Source organism: Notothenia coriiceps, unplaced genomic scaffold, assembly GCF_000735185.1.
Source record: "Notothenia coriiceps isolate Sejong01 unplaced genomic scaffold, NC01 NC01_scaffold00007588, whole genome shotgun sequence".
Classification (NCBI taxonomy): Eukaryota; Metazoa; Chordata; class Actinopteri; order Perciformes; family Nototheniidae; genus Notothenia; species Notothenia coriiceps.
In genome coordinates, this window is record NW_011340289.1 from 151491 (window position 1) to 169656 (window position 18166).

At 40.6% G+C, this 18166-nt stretch overlaps 1 protein-coding gene across 1 annotated transcript in view; it reads right to left on the reverse strand.

Moving 5' to 3' along the window:
- agap3 (ArfGAP with GTPase domain, ankyrin repeat and PH domain 3) overlaps nt 1–18166 on the reverse strand; it is a gene marked incomplete at its 5' end in the record, with an annotated part of 48164 nt that overhangs the window by 5951 nt on the left and 24047 nt on the right. Inside the window, 4 exons of the mRNA XM_010769683.1 lie at nt 5432–5654; nt 6738–6828; nt 7286–7440; nt 16247–16402. Coding sequence (XP_010767985.1) covers nt 5432–5654; nt 6738–6828; nt 7286–7440; nt 16247–16402 — 625 coding nt within the window. The remainder of the gene's footprint in view (nt 1–5431; nt 5655–6737; nt 6829–7285; nt 7441–16246; nt 16403–18166) is intronic.

Genomic DNA, 18166 nt, shown 5'->3' on the forward strand with positions numbered 1-18166 from the left:
GGGGGGGGGGGGGATTCGACCAGCATGAACAGACTTCACAGTGGGGGTAGGCAACTTGTATGGGACCGATTCCCATGCAGACAGCGGCTTCACTTCCACAAACCGAGGGGAGGGAAGAGACAGAGAGTGAGGAAGAGGGACAGCAGCAGAAAGACAGAGCGGGGGCTCGGAGGGGAAACGACAGAGATGAAGAAGAAAAAAAAGAGCGCACACAACAGGGACAGAAAGCTGGGCCCCAAAGCATCAAAGGTTGCTAAGGGCCAGAAATGAAGGAGTAACACAGTAAACGCCGCAGCAAAAAAAGTGCTAAATAAGGCCCCCTACGGTCCAGCCGGTACAGTGCACACATTCTACAGCTGCACATAACCAGGACAAATATTTTCACAAGTGGACTAGTCGCCACTTTTCCAGAGTGCGGCGTGAACAGATGACCAGAATTCAAAAGGTTGTTGTGTTGGGCTCTATAAAGGGGCCAACAGGAGAGCATCTGGGTGCCGTAGGCAGGCAGAGGGATGAGTTGAATATATTGTGACATTAATGAGGTTGTCAGACTCCTCATGATGGAGTGGCTGTGTTTTTGTGCCAGCAAGACTAACACCCTTAAATGCTCATGCTGTTAACCCCTGCTGAACCCTCGCCTCACAGACAAAGCAGAGGGGACGATAACACATGCCCTGCTTATGTATGCAGGCTGCTGCACGTACGTACACATTTAAAATTCCCGGTCACATAAAGGGACTGCCTCTTTCACAGACAGGAACTTTTTTGTTATGATTTCATACTGCTAACTAAATTAAAAGGGTTAAGTAGATCTGGCCAAAATGATTATCTCTTGTCCACCTGGCTGAGGAACCCAGTGGCATGTGGGCAATTAGTGACTTCTCCCACACAGGGCTAATTACTGACCTGTGGGTTTCGTTTAGAGAGGGAGGACATGGGAAGACCCAGTCATTCATTTGTCTTAATTAATTACTCTTCCTCCACCGGGGCTCCTGGCAAGGCCGGCTATTCTAAAAGCTCTGCGGAGGGTTCCAGCACTCCTAACCTGTGAGCAGCCCCCAAGCCTGGCTCTGTGTTTTCGGAGAATAACTTGCAGGACAGGGGCCATGGGGACAAACCATACAGCAGGACTGTAATGGACACAGCACTGATGTTGTAATCGAGCAAAAGAAGGTGCCAGAGCAGAAGGGGTTAAAAGAGGCAGCGGGGGCCAGGTTTGGAGAGGTTAGCGGTGTGATTCATTTTTATTACCACGCAGACCCTGCAGGCGGCAGGAGTGGCAAATTATTTCTGAAACAAAGTGGAGGGCTCTCATCAGAGCTATTACCTGCCTGTTGCCGGGGGCGGCACGGAGCTACAGAGGGTGACAGTGAGAGGCCCGGCCAGTGAGGGATAGCCGTCCACATCCGTCCACGCTCCAGGACATCTCCCCCAAATGAGAGAGTGTGTGTGTGTGTGTGTGTGTGTGTGTGTGTGTGTGTGTGTGTGTGTGTGTGTGTGTGTGTGTGTGTGTGTGTGTGTGTGTGTGTGTGTGTGTGTGTGTGTGTAACTGTGTGTGCCAGTAGACGATAAGGTTAAAGTTAGCTGTTGGAGCTCCCCCGTCAAAATAGTCTGTGGTGTTTTCTATCACAAACATGCCAAGCAATTAGAGGTGACGTGCAAAACAAGACCACTCCCAGGCGCTAATTAAAAGAACAACTACCTTCCAATATGCTGACTGCAGGGAAATGTATTATCACAGATTTAACTGTAGCATAGCTTTTTTTAATTAGGCATCCTTTATACAGTAAATTAGTTAGTTATTGTTGTCAATGGCTTTATTAACGTCATTCATTTGTAACAGATAAGTTGTTTGACAACAACTTTTGGGTCAGCTTGTCAAATATCTATTTAGTTTTTTACTATAAAAATAAAAATAATACATTTAAAAGACTATATTGGTCTTTCTTTTCTTTTAAGTCACTCTTGAAAACTCACTTTTTTTGAATTGCTGTTCTGTGATTTGATTTAGTTTATTATTTTATTATTATTTTCTATGTGTTAAACTCTGTGTTTGTATGATGCTGTTTAGTTCAGTTTTTCTTCTTTTGATTTTTCTTTGTGTAGTTTTAATGGCGTTCTCTTTTATATGAAAGGTGCTTAATAAAGTGTATTATTAATACTATTATTATTTATTATTATACGGATGACTTAACGAACTACAAGCTTGAAAAGGCTTATTAGAAAGACATGAGAATGTATTCAGATTAATACAATGTACAACTACATTATGACAAGATTGAAATACTTAGCATTGTCCCAAGGTTTTCATTTTTTTTACAACCTAGATATCCAAAATGTGCTCATATTAATGGCTTATAGTTTCTCTAAGAAACCATCAGTTACATCTTTATGAAGGGTGCATTATTAAAGAGTGGTAGCATACAATGTTCTACAAACATGAATAAGTGCACATATACATGGATATAGCCATGTTTCCTATTATGATGCCTGTAATCAGTCCGATGCTGCTGTGGGGATCTGCGTACGACAAATCTATACATTGTGTTCTCTGGATCCAGAATATCATAAACTAAACCAATCCTGTGGATGAATGCTTTTAAGTTAAATCTCAAAAATGCAAGGGGGTAAAACTAGTGTTGCAGGAGACATTCAATCAGACCCTGAGTTGATATTCAGGTAGTTACTGAATCGTTTAGATTAGGTGTCACTAATGTTTAGTGGGACTCGGAGCCATACACTGCCTGTGTGCCATCACAAAGCTGCTACATGTCACCGATCTGACACAATTAAAATCCTCTCATATGTTAAGAGCAGCCTACGCAGAAACAGAGTCAGGTCAGGATTGATGGCGTTAAAAGAAAGAAATCAGAAAAAGTACATCCCCTTAAGTCGGTAATAATTCATCATTGGTGATAAAGCAGAACATAATTTGATACGAGAGTTACACCCACGAGGGTACATTGTTCTATCAGCAGCAAAATCATGAGCATCTCGATAACCAGTGGCCATATATGATATTTACTACTGCTGTGTTTTGTCTGAAGATTAGTTATGCTGCAAATGAGATTTATTGTTTGACAGTGAAAACTAATGGAGATGCTGCTGCAGGATAAGATCGGATTTTTTTAGACAATGAAGAAGCTTCCTGCTGCAGGCGACGTGGGACTGACAGTGGTAGGGAGAGGAATCAACATCAATAATCTTTCATCAAGTCCACAATGGAGCACTTTAGCACAGATACCATTCAATAAATAACTGTAGGCCATCATTCAGTGCTGAACTGGCCGGAGAGCGCACCGTGGGTTCAAGGGGAAAAGGTCGGAGACTGCAGGTACAAATAGCGAACAGAAAGACCCTGGTCATTAGCAAACTGAACCTTTATTAGGTCCTAGTATGTGCACAAACTATTATTCGTGTATGATCAGCAATGTCTTTGATAAAGTGTCGGCTGAGACCATTTACAACAAGAACTAGGAAAGTGGATTTTTAAGGTACGCATTTACAACTTGTTTTTACAGTAAAAAAAGCCTAATGTTTTCTAGAAAGCCTGTTTTCTTAACCCTGAACCATGAAATAGTGAGTCAGAGACGTCATAGATTTGGAAAAAGGTTAAAACTCCTCACTTATGTTATGTGAGTAAAAGTCGAACACATGACGGGATAGGAATTATTGTCACTAATAGCTTCAGTTTTAGCTAAAGAATTCAGAACAGTTGTCAACTGCTGATATGAAAGATAATGACTTTTGACTGATGAGATATAAACCTGCTAATTAATTACTGTATTGAAGAAGTTAAACATGTCTTTAAATGTGAATAGTTTGCTTTCTTTTCAAGATAAGTCGATAAGTTATATCAAATAAATACATGTAGTAAGTGGTGGAGGCCTTACCTAAAGAGCTACAAAACCGTGCATGTTTTTTCAGTTAACAAAAAAAACAGGACACGACACAAATAGTGCTGCTGCTAATGCTGCTTGTACCATTGTCTGTACTATAGAAACTGCTTGAATGCTGATTACCTTAATGTCTGCATTATCAATAACATCTCCTAACTAGCTGGGAATGCAAAATGGTTCTAAGTAACGCTTTAAAATAAAATAATATTATATTCTTGTTATTTCTGATCCATACCAGCTGCAGCATTAAGAGCAGCATCAGTCGAGAAATGAAGCAGATATGTTTCTCTGTTGGTATATTCAAGTTACTAAGCTGTGATGTTAAAGCAGTGAACTGGCATGCGGGGAGAGCCTACAGACAGTCTCTTCCTGACAGACAGATTGATGACCCGGCCCAGTGTGATGGATATGTGACATGGCAGTCGGGGGCCTGAGGGCCCGGCTCTTGGAGAGGGGTTAAGCCGTAATGGTGTGCTTAATTACCTGCACAGCCACATAGCAGGTCATTAGTCAGACTGGGATGCTAGGCCTCACCTGTCACTGGGAGATAAACAATCCTCCAACAGATCTGGGACCTCTCAGGAGAGGGGGCTTATTGTGTCCGGGGTTAACTTGGGACAGGACAGTAGGGAGCAGGTGGACAACTATCATTTAAGAGATACCTTCAAAAGAGGGAAAGCTACTAGTTGGGTTGTCAAATAAAAACTGGTTAAGTAAATTGTACGTGTGTCAAGTTGCATCTCTTTTTTTTGGGGGGGCTCATTGACTCTGCTCTGTTTGAGCATGTGCAGGTGCTGCCTTGTCTAAAGTACTGGAGCAGATTTGAAGAGATTCTTAAGTCAAATTAGACTTTATGCACCTCCATATAGCCAGAATAGAATGCTCCTTGTTTTATAACCACATTTCCCCAAAACTGACTATTAAACTGTGATTTGCATCAGGCTCCTCTGATCTAATCATTGAATAGTCGACTTGCACCTAGAATAGTGCATAGTTTTATACAACACATTCCTACCCATTATACTCTCACTGATTTCAGGCATCATCAAACGGCTTGGGCTGGTTTCATATGTATTTATTATTCAAATATATTTTCCTGATGAGCGCTTACATGTCAAATGACAAACTTGATGGATTTGGGCATTTATTTGGTAAGTGCAACACTCCCTTCAATAAAAGGCAAGCTAGTGGAGAGACGGACTCTGTTGGAAATAATAGATATTATATCCAAAGAAGAAGAGACAACGGGATAGAGATGGAAACAAAGTACCAACTGGAGAAAGACACAGAGGCAGTGTGATCAATGTGTACAGGACGGACTGATGCTCAAACATAAAATACTGTTTCCTCTCAAGAGACACTTCTGGACCCCCGGTGCTGCTTATGGAGCGTTTTGTGGCGTGAACTGCCTGAGCTGAAATGTGGGTGGCTAATAAACGGCAGGTAATGGAGAGAAGACGGCGCTGCCTTCTCACACTATAATCTCCGTATGCCTCATTAAGCGGCACCTGTACGTGTAGAAGAAGGCTCACCTGGTGGTGTCGTTGCCTGGCTTGCTGTAGCCCTCCAGAGCCCCCTCCCACACGCTGTTGGCCATGGCGTTCCCGATGGCCGTCATCACCATGCTGAGCTCCACCGGCCAGTCGTCCAGGTCCAGGGAGCGCACGCGGGACAGGTGGGTGCCCAGGTTCCTGTGGATCCCCGAGCACTCGATGCACACCAGGGAGCCCAGGTTCAGACTGGCCCAGTCGGGGTCTGAGGAGGGCAAGAAATCATTTTAATGATAGAGTTAGAGAAGTAAAGAGGAAAGCTTCATAATCTCTTATTTAAAAAAGGAGATTTTTAAGCTTTTTACATCTGTATAAACTGGATTCAAGAAGAGATTTCGTAAGGATTACTTTGCATCTTACATTATACTAATTTTAGCTTTAAACTGAATTATTTTTGTAGCATTATCATCTGCACTGATAACATGAGTTTTCAATGTCTTATATTATTATTATTCACGATATGTTATTAGATGTTTATTTAGAGCAGGAAGAGAAGAACCTGTAACCCTCTTGGCTGAGTCTTGAAGAAAACAGGAAATGCTTTAAGGAGCTGATCCTGTAAAGGTCGCTAGATTCGGCTCTGACACATTTAGCTTAGGGTACAATTCTGACTAAATGTAAATAAATAACAGTTAAGTCATATAAATACTGTAAGCTACAGGAGGTTGCATTAAAACATTATCAACTATTAAAAAGAGGTAAGCACAGGCTCTTAAATGACACAGACGGAAATGTAACCTACTATAGCAGAATTTGACTTTTAGAATAATTGTTGACATAAGAAATAGAGAATTGAGTTCGGGTCACAATGTCACTTCTTTAGAGAGCTATGTTGGTGGAGATTATTAAAACATTATTGGAAAGTAGCAGGGAATAAAATAGGGTTATGTTTGATGGAAATGTTTCTCATTATTGAAACATGTTTGTTCCTCTCAGCTTAGTTCTGGTTAATTGCCCACATTTAGATGTTCTGTCTGTAGTAGCAAGTAACAAATGGCAGTAAGTGAAAATAGCTTAAATCTCAATTGAAACCTAATCCATTTTTTTTTTTTTTTTTGCAACTAATGTCTTTGTATATTTGTAAGTCAAATAGTGAGTAGAATACAACAATTGAGTCAAATGTGTTACCACCAATAACTTGCAATAACTTAATAATAATTAAAACCACCCAAAAATGGATGTTTTACTATATTTCCATCTTTGGTCAAATATGGAGGTATAGAAACCATTTATTTATATAGGCCTTATCGAGGAGAAATGGGCTGTTGCAGTGGATAAATATACTCACTGGGTGCATCACAGTCCACACAGAAGCTGTTCCCCCTCACGTTCCGTATGGACTGAATGGCCATTGCATCACTTTGGCTGCCTAACCGAGACTGCAGGAAATGAGGGAGAGAATAAGTCAGCAGGAACTAATCATTGATAGAGTAAAAGAACGCAAACAATTATAGCTAGATTCAAATAATAGACAACCGGTGAGGAGGAGGGAGGGATGAGGTTTTCCAAAAGAAAAGACAGAGAAAATATGAATATGTAAAACAAGGCCGTGTCTGCTCAGTCTGCTGACACAAGCCGTGTTCTTTCTCTGATGTCTGTCAGTTCTAATAAGAGATCCCCCACACTGCGGTGCACCTGTCTGAAAACCTCCCACATGTGACAGCTTGAAGTGGGTGAGGAAGGGCGGGGGGGAGGGTGAGGGCGCAATAAAGGTTGGAAAGAAGGGGGGAAACAGAGGAATGTAAATGAAGCTGCAGAATTGTAGGAAGATGACGACGCTGTGATTAGATGATTTCCCTCCCATCCTCCTCATAGTTATTATCCTCCGTGCTGTACCTTGTTCTTTATGCTCTCGCAGGACTGCAGGCTGGCGAAGATCTGGCTCTCGATGGCTAGGACCCACAGCTCCCTCTCCTCGTACGTAGAGGCTTCGAAGTTCCACGTCTGACCCGTCAACGACACGATGATGAACTCAAAGGAATCCTCTTGTTCTGCCAAAACACAAATAAACAATACATTAGGACTGAAGAAACAAGCATATCAGTGGTTGCAATCTGACCCTGCGAGTTAGCGACACAGCTCAGTGACCCAGGCCCATTCACGCATCAACGCACGATGACATAGGTTGCTGTTAAACTCAGAAACACTCCAGTTTTCCCAGCACCTAGTGCACTGCCGTTTTCAACAATGCCTCGAAATCTCAGTCTTATAAATGCTAGGATGCATTTTTTTTATCTTTCATAACATTACTCATTAGCAGCAACACACAATATAGTCTTTTATTAGAAATCTGATTTTTTTTTTTTTCTTTGATTTACACATTTAGTTAGCAGTTATCCCAAAGTTGTACAATTCTAAATATGTACAGACTTGACAGAGGAAAAAAAAGGTCAATAATTTCAACTTATTTTGTGAGAAATTATTACATTTTGGCATAGAGCATGCATGTTCAAACCACAAGACACTCCATTGCTGTTGCCATGTAGAAGAAGGCTATCAGGGTTGTAGAACATTCAAAAATCTCCATCACTAAATGTGTGCACAATAGTTGCAATAACTCAGTATCTGCAAGTCAATGAATTGAAGATACAGATGGTATATTGTTCTTTATCAATATGCTGTTATTGAGGCATGTGACAGAATGTGTCACCGTGATTGGATGTTGTAGGAATACACCTTGGGAGTGAATTTAAACTTCTACTTTTTTAAATGTTCACAGGCGGCTTCTTTTTACTTTTTGATTAAAGAACCAGGTTGAGAATCCCTGCATTTCCATGGTTTAGCCAATGACAGATTCTAAGAGACTATTGTGTTTATAAAAACAAATATCGTCATTTTTTAAAACCAGTTATACACCCCAGTTACCAATATTGACAGTGACCTTGACTTCTATAATGTAAGCTCTTTTCAGGGCATGATATATTAAATATGGGTAGCATTGGTTTATATTGCTAAGCAGTTATAATAGAGTCTGAAAAGGGAATACATTAAGTCCAGTTATGTTTAGTCAAGTACTAACTATAGTCTTTTTTCTTATTTTAATATATTATGAAAACTCATTTGGCCCTTAAATTGGTTTTGACTCAGCTGGTTTTCTCCGCTGCCCTTTTGTGTTTAACTAAGATTTATAACAATGTCACCTGTCGTTTTCAAACGAGAGGTCTGACACAACATATGTTCCAACACATGCTGTAATGGCTCTGCTGTTCAGAAGCAATTCATTAACTCGGTACTGTACAAAGTGACTCGTGTAACATCTCTGGTCTGTGCACATGCTTGAGCTCATAGCCAAATGATTTGTAATTACCTAATTATGTCTATGCAAATAGTCATCTCATTTGCATAAACCATGTTTGGAGGACTGGAGGCGAGTAGACACGAGGGGAAGGTTTTTTTTCTTCAGTAGCTTTATCATTAATAGAAGTTACATTAAAAGGACATTTATTTAATGTACAAAATATGTATACTTCTAATGTATTGTGTATTAATGTATCCGTTTTTGTATATTAAATTAACTGCATGTGTGTAGTTATCAAATTATGGCAATCATTTGTCAGACAAATCATCTAATCAGAGAAATTAGTGCACATTTATAATCAATTGAGCCTCCTTGGTGCGAGTCGCAGCCCTGTGAATCCGTAAATGACAGATTTCTGACGGACGGTGTGATGTAGCGATCCCTGAGCCTCGGTGGAGGGCCATCTCTTCAGGGGGAAAGCAATAATCCAATTAGCTCGACACCGACTTCAATTATCTGATTCAGTTTGTGGAATCGACTACAGGTCAGGAGGAATCAATAAAGCCTTGGAAGCCTCTTTATTTAGACTAACAGCGAGACACTATGTGGGTGTTACACTTTAAAGCACTGGTGGGGATTCAAATGGAAACAAAATTGGTTTCAGAGAATCAAAACGGTTTACTTAAGAAAGTGACAAGGAATACAAAATGGAGAGAAAATCTAATTAGGAAAAAAAAAAAGCATGATTAATTGAAAAAACATACAGTAAAAATCAATGCTTCCCTTGTCCGATATAACTTGAGGTACAATAACTAATGCATTTGAAATCAGTGGCTCCCAGACTCAAATGTTGTTCTACTTGTGTTTTCATCTTTTTAAGAAACCCCGAACAAAGCTAATTATTCTGTTGGCTGCCCAGGCAATAAATTGGAGGCATTAAAACACTTTCATTATGGAGATTAAAAAAGCAACGGATGGCTGGTTTCTTAAACTGATGAGTATACAAGGGAAAACAAATCTAATTCTCCATGCATAGTAATGCACAGGCGAGACATGGTGTAGCCACTAAAGAGACAGAGGAACATGTGAAGCAGGAGGCTTTATGTGGGACTCCCGTGTTGTCATTACATGCAGATCCAGCACACGGATATTACTTTTTAATGCCGTCCACAGTGTGGCAATTCAGCTCTATGAGGCAAAGTAATTCTGCTCCATGTAAGCACGGTGCTGAGGTCAAAGTGGTCTTCACAGAGACGCTAACTCTGAGCAGGAACAATGTGTCAAAGGCATCGGCGCTATCTTACAGGCACCTGACGTGATGAGCTTTTAAAAGGGCCATTAGCGCTTCTGTTATTACTCAATGAGAGCAGTTAGCACATGGCTAGCAGAGGAACGATCACCTTGTCACATTACCGCAAGCATTAACCTCCTGACCAAATCTATCCGCGAGCATATGATCAACAAGTTCTTACCAATTAGAAATAAATTAACACAGCTCTGCCAGTGGGCGGACAAGGAGGAACACAATTTAAAGCCAACGGAGGAGCCAACTGTGAAGAATGAGCGAAATATGATTTTCTTTAATTAACATGGCGTAATAAAAAGGAAATTAGAGCTTAATGGCCACAGAGCTGCGACGAGGAAGGAACAGATACACTTCCTCGTCAACGCTTTACATGGATCATAAAACTGTTCGGGATCCTCCCAGTTACAGATGTTATCCATCAGATTACTTAATGGATTTCGGCAGCAACACAACCGCACTTCAATAAGCAGAATGTTTCGTCAATAATAAACGATTACTTCGAGATACTAAAATAGGAGGTTAATGCATTGCTTATATTTACTGGTGGCAGTGGTGGAAAGTAACTGTAGATAAATACTTTATTGCTTTTTATATTTATCTGACAGCTTTAACTACTAGTTACTTTTTAGATTACTTTTATTTGAAACATCCAATGAGCCTTTCATTTGTGAAAAGTGAACCCTTACTAAAAGATGATGATTGGAGTTCATCGCGTACAGATGTTATTTACAATTTTAAGTGTTTTACAGTTGAACCAGAGTGATTTAACATTTCATTTCAATTTAAAGTAAAAATCTAAATTAACAGACAAATTGTTCTGTACTCTGTTTAATGTGCTGAAAGTGCCATGTCTGCAAAAAAACAAATAAAAAGATTTTGAAAAAACTAAAGAGGTCAAATACCGTTATAAAGTTATCAAATTATTTGTTTCATCTTTCCAAAGTGCAATAGGATTTTGGGCTTTTACTTTGAGTATTTTAACAATATTGTTTAGTTAATCTGGTAAAGGATGTGGAAACGTTTTACACCACTGACTGGCTGTTATTAAACGCAAGTTGTCCATCAAACTTTAATACCTCTAAAAGGGCATCCGTTTGACCTAAAAATCTAAGTGGAACCTGAAAGAAGAGTGGGTGTCCGGCGGACGGTGATTCCTCTCGTGCTGTGTGCTGCAGCAGATTAGCACCTCGGGGGGTATTGGTGGCCAGCCCAGCTGTGCCGACTATACTCCATACGCCAACCTAGCATCTATTCTGTCTAAGCCTCTCAAAGACCTCTGGAGACCCGCGTTATGAACCCTTAGAGAGGACTTAGCAAACACTCCTTAGCCTTGAGGACTATCGGTTTGTGTGAACACTTGGCTGAAACGATGACAAGGTGCAGAGGTACGCGGGACTGAGCTATTGTTTGGGTGTGCAGGATGTGTTGTGCCGTGTGCATGCATCAGGCAGTCACTTAAAGAAGTGCTTGCCGTTCCCGTGAATTAACGAGCAGTTGGGAAGAACAGGCCAAGGCGGTGCCATCTGTAAATGTCACAGGCACTGCTTGCTCATTTTACACATCATTAAAGCCAATATTCCTAACCTGTATCAGAGCAATCAGGAGCAGGCCATTACTGCGACAGGGGCCCCAGGGGAACCACGACCAAACTCAGAAAGAAGAGAGCAGGGAGGGAGAGAGAGATAGAGCACACTCTTTATCTATCTGACACACACACACTCGTGTACACACACACACACACACACACACACACACACACACATAGTCTCAAACAAACAAGGAGCACACCTTCCAACAATAAACAAACCCATGAAATCAGCACCAATACCACTACGCTAATAGCTAGTGCATTTAACAACAGAGCCGAATGGAAACAGGGCCAATTATACATGTGTCTGTGGGCAGTGTGTACGGAGCCCAAATGAGAATCTTGTTATTCCTTTCCCTCCATACTGTGGCGCTCAGAAAGCTAAGCCATTACAAGAGTGGAGGCTCCAGGGACAGCTTTCGGAAATGAGAGCGAGTCGGGGAGTGACAAAACAAAGTATTGAGATAAACACCCACCATTAGCACAGGCAGTTAAACCTCCATTTCCTAATCCTCAGCTGGACTCCAGAGGATATAAACCCTTACTTTGCAAAAGGTGCAGGACAATAGGATACCAGATTGGGTTGGACTGGCAATATATTACTTAAAACCGCTTCTGATCGACTGTCAATGCAGGTTCACTTATAGTTTGGGCACAGGAAGCTATGAGACCTTTATTCTAATCTAAACCGAAGCCAACGGTCATGAGAGAAACCCAAGAGTAACAATAGATGAATACATAATGAAAAACTAAAGATTAGGTTCCACTAGCATCAAATGATCTCTCGTACTTTAGGTATTCTGTGTTGATAGAGAAGATTTTGAATGCTATGGATCTCAAAACTCAACATCACTACAAAATGGTTTAGATTTGTTTGAGAAATGTTCTAATTACTTTTAAGAATATAAACCGGGTCAGTTGTGATTGTTGCAGCTAATTCATTCTGATTCTCCATTATCTAGTTACTGCTAACTGTGCCATTTATCTCAGTAGAGCCACTTTATTTTGAGTACGATTCTCTGCAGGCTTTCCAATCGTATATTATATTTTCCAACAGTGTCCATTTCTGTTACCCGGACAAAAACTGAGCTGGAACCAGCTGGTTTTCTATTAAAGCATAAAGCTCTACTTTGCTTTATTAACACATTGCTGTTATATTCATATGTCCATTTCATGACATTTGTAGATCAGAAAGAATGCAGTCATTGATTTGGTCTATTTAAGCTTAAGAACACTTATTTAAAAAGAAAAGTTGAAGCTGTTTATATGTACGTGTTAAAGTATGCAAATATAACACGGATATGTATTTTAACTAAATATCATTGAAGTTATGTGGTCACATTCCAACAGTGACACTTTCAACACATGCATTAATGACAACACTTTGTTCCTATTGAGCAAAAAGTTAACATTTCCAATTTTTTTATTATTATGATTGCACATTCCCCAGGTAATATGTGACACAAAGCTAACATTAGCACGCGCCTTTTAGGAATCCACTTTCTCAACAAATACAAATTAATTCCCTATCCCGCTCCAATTGCCGACTCAATCCAGTAGAAGAGTCCATCCAATCACTTGAAATTCAATCAATTTGAATGACAAAATAAAAGTATTTGATTCAAATCCATTGTTGAGTCTTCTATTGAATAAGAGGTTTTATTAACCAAATTAAGATCTGGTTTAAAAAATTCTCCGCCGCACATTTTAGTTTGTTAAAGCAGAGAGTCTGACGTGCATATCAAGATAAGCTTCCTTTAGCTGGACTGTAGGATCAAAATGTGCAAAAACAAAAAGGAAAATGTGTCTGTGTTGAAAGTTGCCTTAAATCAAATCTTATGTTGTTAATATAAATACGACTTTAACGCCTTCTTTATATCTCAGGCAAACACTTATCCCTGATTTCTGTGACCTTAACACGAGTAAATATCTTCATCCTTACACCTGAAAGAATCCAGAAGGAGCCTCTTGTCACAATTCTCCTCAATTCCTGCACCTCGTTTTCTGCTCACACTGAACAAGCTCAGACCTCCAAAACAATGAGCATTTGATACACTTTCTTTAAAAGAGAAATACATTAATGATGCTCCCTGACAGTCTGCATTAATCAGAGGGGGCTCCCCCTGAACACAACTCTTTATCGGCCATCGATTTTCCAGTGGGTTTATGGCGAGCGACACACGGAGAAAGCCCGTCGCTGGGCGGCTGCTGGGAAACACATTACGGGGCTGTCAGTTGTCTCGCCATGCATCCTGCATCATTCTTTAAGCACATGAGAAGTTCATTACACCACACAGCTCTGACAGTGCATAGGATATTAGGGACTGTGTGCATTGTGCATATATTTGGTGGAAGTGTAGCTCCGCAGACATAACAGGGAATGTATACATTATCCGAATATGGCTTTAAAATGATTAGAAATAAAAATAGATTGACATTAAATTGAAATTAAGGCCAAAACAAGTGTTACATCTCTTGGCTTGCCAAAAGGTATATTCAAATGTTTGCAGAATCGATATTTCATATAGTCAGATATGTCATTTGTCCTTTCATAATCATAGTAATATACTGGTTATAAACATGATTCTCTCCCACTTCAGCAGCCATGTAGAAGAGTCTCGCTAAGTAATGTAGTGCCACATTTAAGAAATGATGTTGCAGCAACGGTTTCTGCAGGCTTCCTCCTACATCCTACACGTCCCATGTTGACTAAAATGATTTCTCACCTAAAGACGCGCACGCTGTTTTGATTTATGATGCTTCACAACTACTAAAATTCAATTTCAGCCTGTATTGCACGCTTCTGATTGCCCCGTAAATGAGATAAACTGATAGCAATTTATTCAAGGATCCCACCTCTCCTCTCCTTTCTTTTTCCTTCTTCTTCTTCTTCTCTCTCTTCTGAGCTTTCAACAGGAGACACAGCTCACATCCCCAGACTTGGGTGAATCCAATATGTAAGCGATACGTCTGTATTCCAGAGCATTCAGCAGAACAGACAAGGTGATGCTAATAGAAAACCTGGCAGAGAACCATGAGAGGCACAGAAAACAATGTGCGTGTTTGATGACGTGAGAAACATTCAGAAGCTGCCTCCTCCAGTCTGATTACTCTTAGATGTTCCACTCAGGAAGTTATCTGACTTAATTATTCCTCTGTAGGGCACTTATCGATGGGACGTGATGATGTTTAATATAATGCAAACCATCACTCATTCAAAAGCTTTAACACAACGGTGTGACTGTCAGGAGAGCAACATTATAGCTCAGTTATAAAACAGAATTAATGGACTCTGGACTTGTTAACTATGCTAGTAGCTGCTTACTGCTACTGAACGTTAATAGAAAAAGTGGCCATGCCAATTGTACAAAAACAATCAGATCTGGGATTAAATTCACTAGTATTATGATGTGACCACATACTTCTCTAACAACAGAAAAAGCACCACTTATCTCGCACCACTTATCTCCGAGATGCTGATGATGTTCACTCCAAACAACAATGTGGTCAACAGACTCATTCAGACTTTAAAGAGAAGCTGTCAGAGACCATGATAAAAAAGTGTAATGATTATAAATGCTAAGCCCCATTTAGGAGGCGTCAATGCCATTGTTGTTGTTATCCAGCGTATCAATCTTGTTGATTGATCATCCCGCTCCGGTGACATCAGTTTTATGGCCTCTGAAATGCATCCCAGTGTTTTCACAATGCCATCCAATTAGAGTACTCCATTTATCATTGGGCTGGAGAATCATTATTAATTGGGTGGAGAGCCGACTGCCACTCCCCCGCTGAGAGGGGCCACGGCTTCTGGAGATCGGGGCCTTTCAGGCGACGGTAAAAGAAATGAGGGCTGTGAGGGTGAAATGTGAAGGAGGGCCACAAAGAGATACAAAACGACACACCTTCATGGACTTTAGAGGAGAATTCAGTCAGAATATGGAAGATATTTGTTTTTCTCAAAATGCAAGATGAGAAATCTGATCATGTGAGAAGTTGAATTCAAAGTGGATATTTGGTTTATTAACCAATGAGTTACTGCACAGAAAATAAAAGAGACATTGCATTTAAGTTACACCATAATTTAGTGTAGGCTACATTTCTACTGCAATGTTTGACATTACCTTCATTTCCTCATAAAGGGCTTCACTATGGGGGCGTAACATTCAGCTTACCCCCAAATCCCTCCCACCTTGTGCACCTTTGAAGATGTGACCACTCACTGGCTTCCAAACATAAAGCCTATTGTGTTTGTTGATAAGCACAACCAATTTTGCACAGAGAAAAATAAAACGTTTTGTTGCGTTTGCAAAAATAAGTTTTGTTCAAATTTTTACTTCAAAATCAGCAATTTGTTCTTTCAGATAAAAAGTATTTGTCACGTATATATCCATCGCCATTAAACTATGCAGAGGTCGCAACGAATGATTTGAAGAGCAGTGGTCAAACCTTAAAATAGACAAAAAACAATGTAGAAAATTTGATAGCAATATAGCATTGTTATATTTTTAGTCTCTTCAGTAGCTATTCATGTGCGTTAATACGTTTGAACGGAAATACAACTATTGGTAGGTAAATATTTTGGTGGTTAAGCTCCTCTGTATGCCATAGATGATTTTCTGATGTTTCAGAAGTCTTAGTAATTTAAAATGTTTATTTTCGTACCTTCGTTGCCTGCAGATAAGCCGTCGGGCTTTGTGATGCCCGTGCTCTTTTTCCGTCTGTGCTTCTTGCGGTTGGCGTGTGGAGAAGGAGGCGGCTCAAGCTTTGGACTGGTGGCGCTGCCCACACTGGAGCTCGCAGGATCACTCACTCCATTGGCTGTAAAAACACAGACAGGGGGAACAACTATTATCATTTGAGTTGAATAAATAGGGTATTGTGATTTTGTTTACATTATAAGCCTGATTTTGCAGGGGAAATGCAAAAGGTCCCGCTCAACGTTGATCTGATTTAAAAGCACCGTTACAGCAACTACACATTGGAATCATCGCTTAAACTTCACGAGTTTCTGAAACAAGCTAATCCAGAATACGTATGCTACTTGAGAAATACAGCTGACAGAAGGTTATGTCTAACTTCAAAACTAAGGGAAACACTTAAATGAAGAAAATAATATCAATATGTGTTGCTATGAGGAACCATAATATATAGATAATGAACTGCAGAAGATGGATGAAGAGCATCCATTAGTGTCCAATTTAATCATAAAGTCGTTGATGAAATATCAACTAGAAATGGCTCTGGCAGCGGGCTTCATGTTGGCTGGGGTGAAGATTTTTTGTGCCTAATGAGGAGTGGTGATTAGTCCACTATTAATTGCTAGTGGATTGCATTCATTGCTCTTGCTGAAGTCCAATATGTCGAAAGCAATATATACATGTGAAATCCAACAAAATGACTCTTTGTGTGACATGGGCAGAGTAAAAAATAAATACAGATTAAAACAATTTAACACCACTATTTTAAAAATAAACTACCGTAGGTTGGCTGTTCAATTTAAACGGTTAAACTAAAAAAATGTATCATCTTGTGTGAAATCATTCTGAAATGACAGCAATGAATACTGAATGACATCTATGTATGTATGCAAAGTAAAGTCTTCACATCCTAAAACTGCGTCCTTGGCAGTGTGAGTTGGAAACGGCTCCTAAAGTAACGGTATGGCTCGGGCATTAGATAGAGCGAAGGACAGGTGAGGGGCCATCAGTGAACAAATGGTTACCTAAGTCAGCCGGCGGCAAAGCTCTCTATATGACTGTCTGAGAGTGACAGGGGGCAAAGAGCCGGCTTTGTTTCTTGTAAGTGATTTTATAAATGTGATATTAACCTGTGCTACCGTTGGGCAAAGGGAGAGGAGGGATGGGACGGTAGGAGGGGGTTGTCAGCTTGCCATCTTTCTGATTTCCTGACATTTGACATCACTTTCCCTTCTTTCCCCCTCCGGATGCCATTATGAATCTAGGAGTGGGGGGGGCCAGGGGCCTGGGGGAAGCAGGGAGGGAGGGCCGGTAGATGGGCCCCATATTGCTCTCCCCTTACCACCCTGTGTGGTGCTGGCAGCCTCCTCCATTGTCTCCCATCAAAAGCTCATTGTAGTGTAGCAAACTCCATTCATTTCCCGGTGCACCGTCCCAGCCCCAGGGGTGGAGTGCAGGAGGACAAGGGGCTCAGGGATTATTGCTGTTGTCGTTGCCAGTTGCACATGCTATAATGTGCAGCACGGTGCCATTAGCCAGTGTACAACATTAGGCCTAATTTGGTCATTACCTTTAGGGAGATGGGGCTGTCTTAGAGGAGTAAGATGGGCTCAGCGGGGGATTGAAGATGCTAACGTTGGGGGAGAGGGGAGCTCTCGGCCCAGGGACGTATTGTTTGAGCGTGGGCAAAAATAGGAGGCAACACCTGAGACACACATTGTTGGGTCGGTATATAACCAAGAGATTCATCTTAAACTGTACGTATACAAACAAGAATTAGAACTGGAAATCATCATTTAGTTATAACAACAGTTTAAGAAGAGAAGTGGCCATATTTAAAAGTGGTATTCATATTTGGTTATAAAAACGTAGGTGCTAGTGGGGA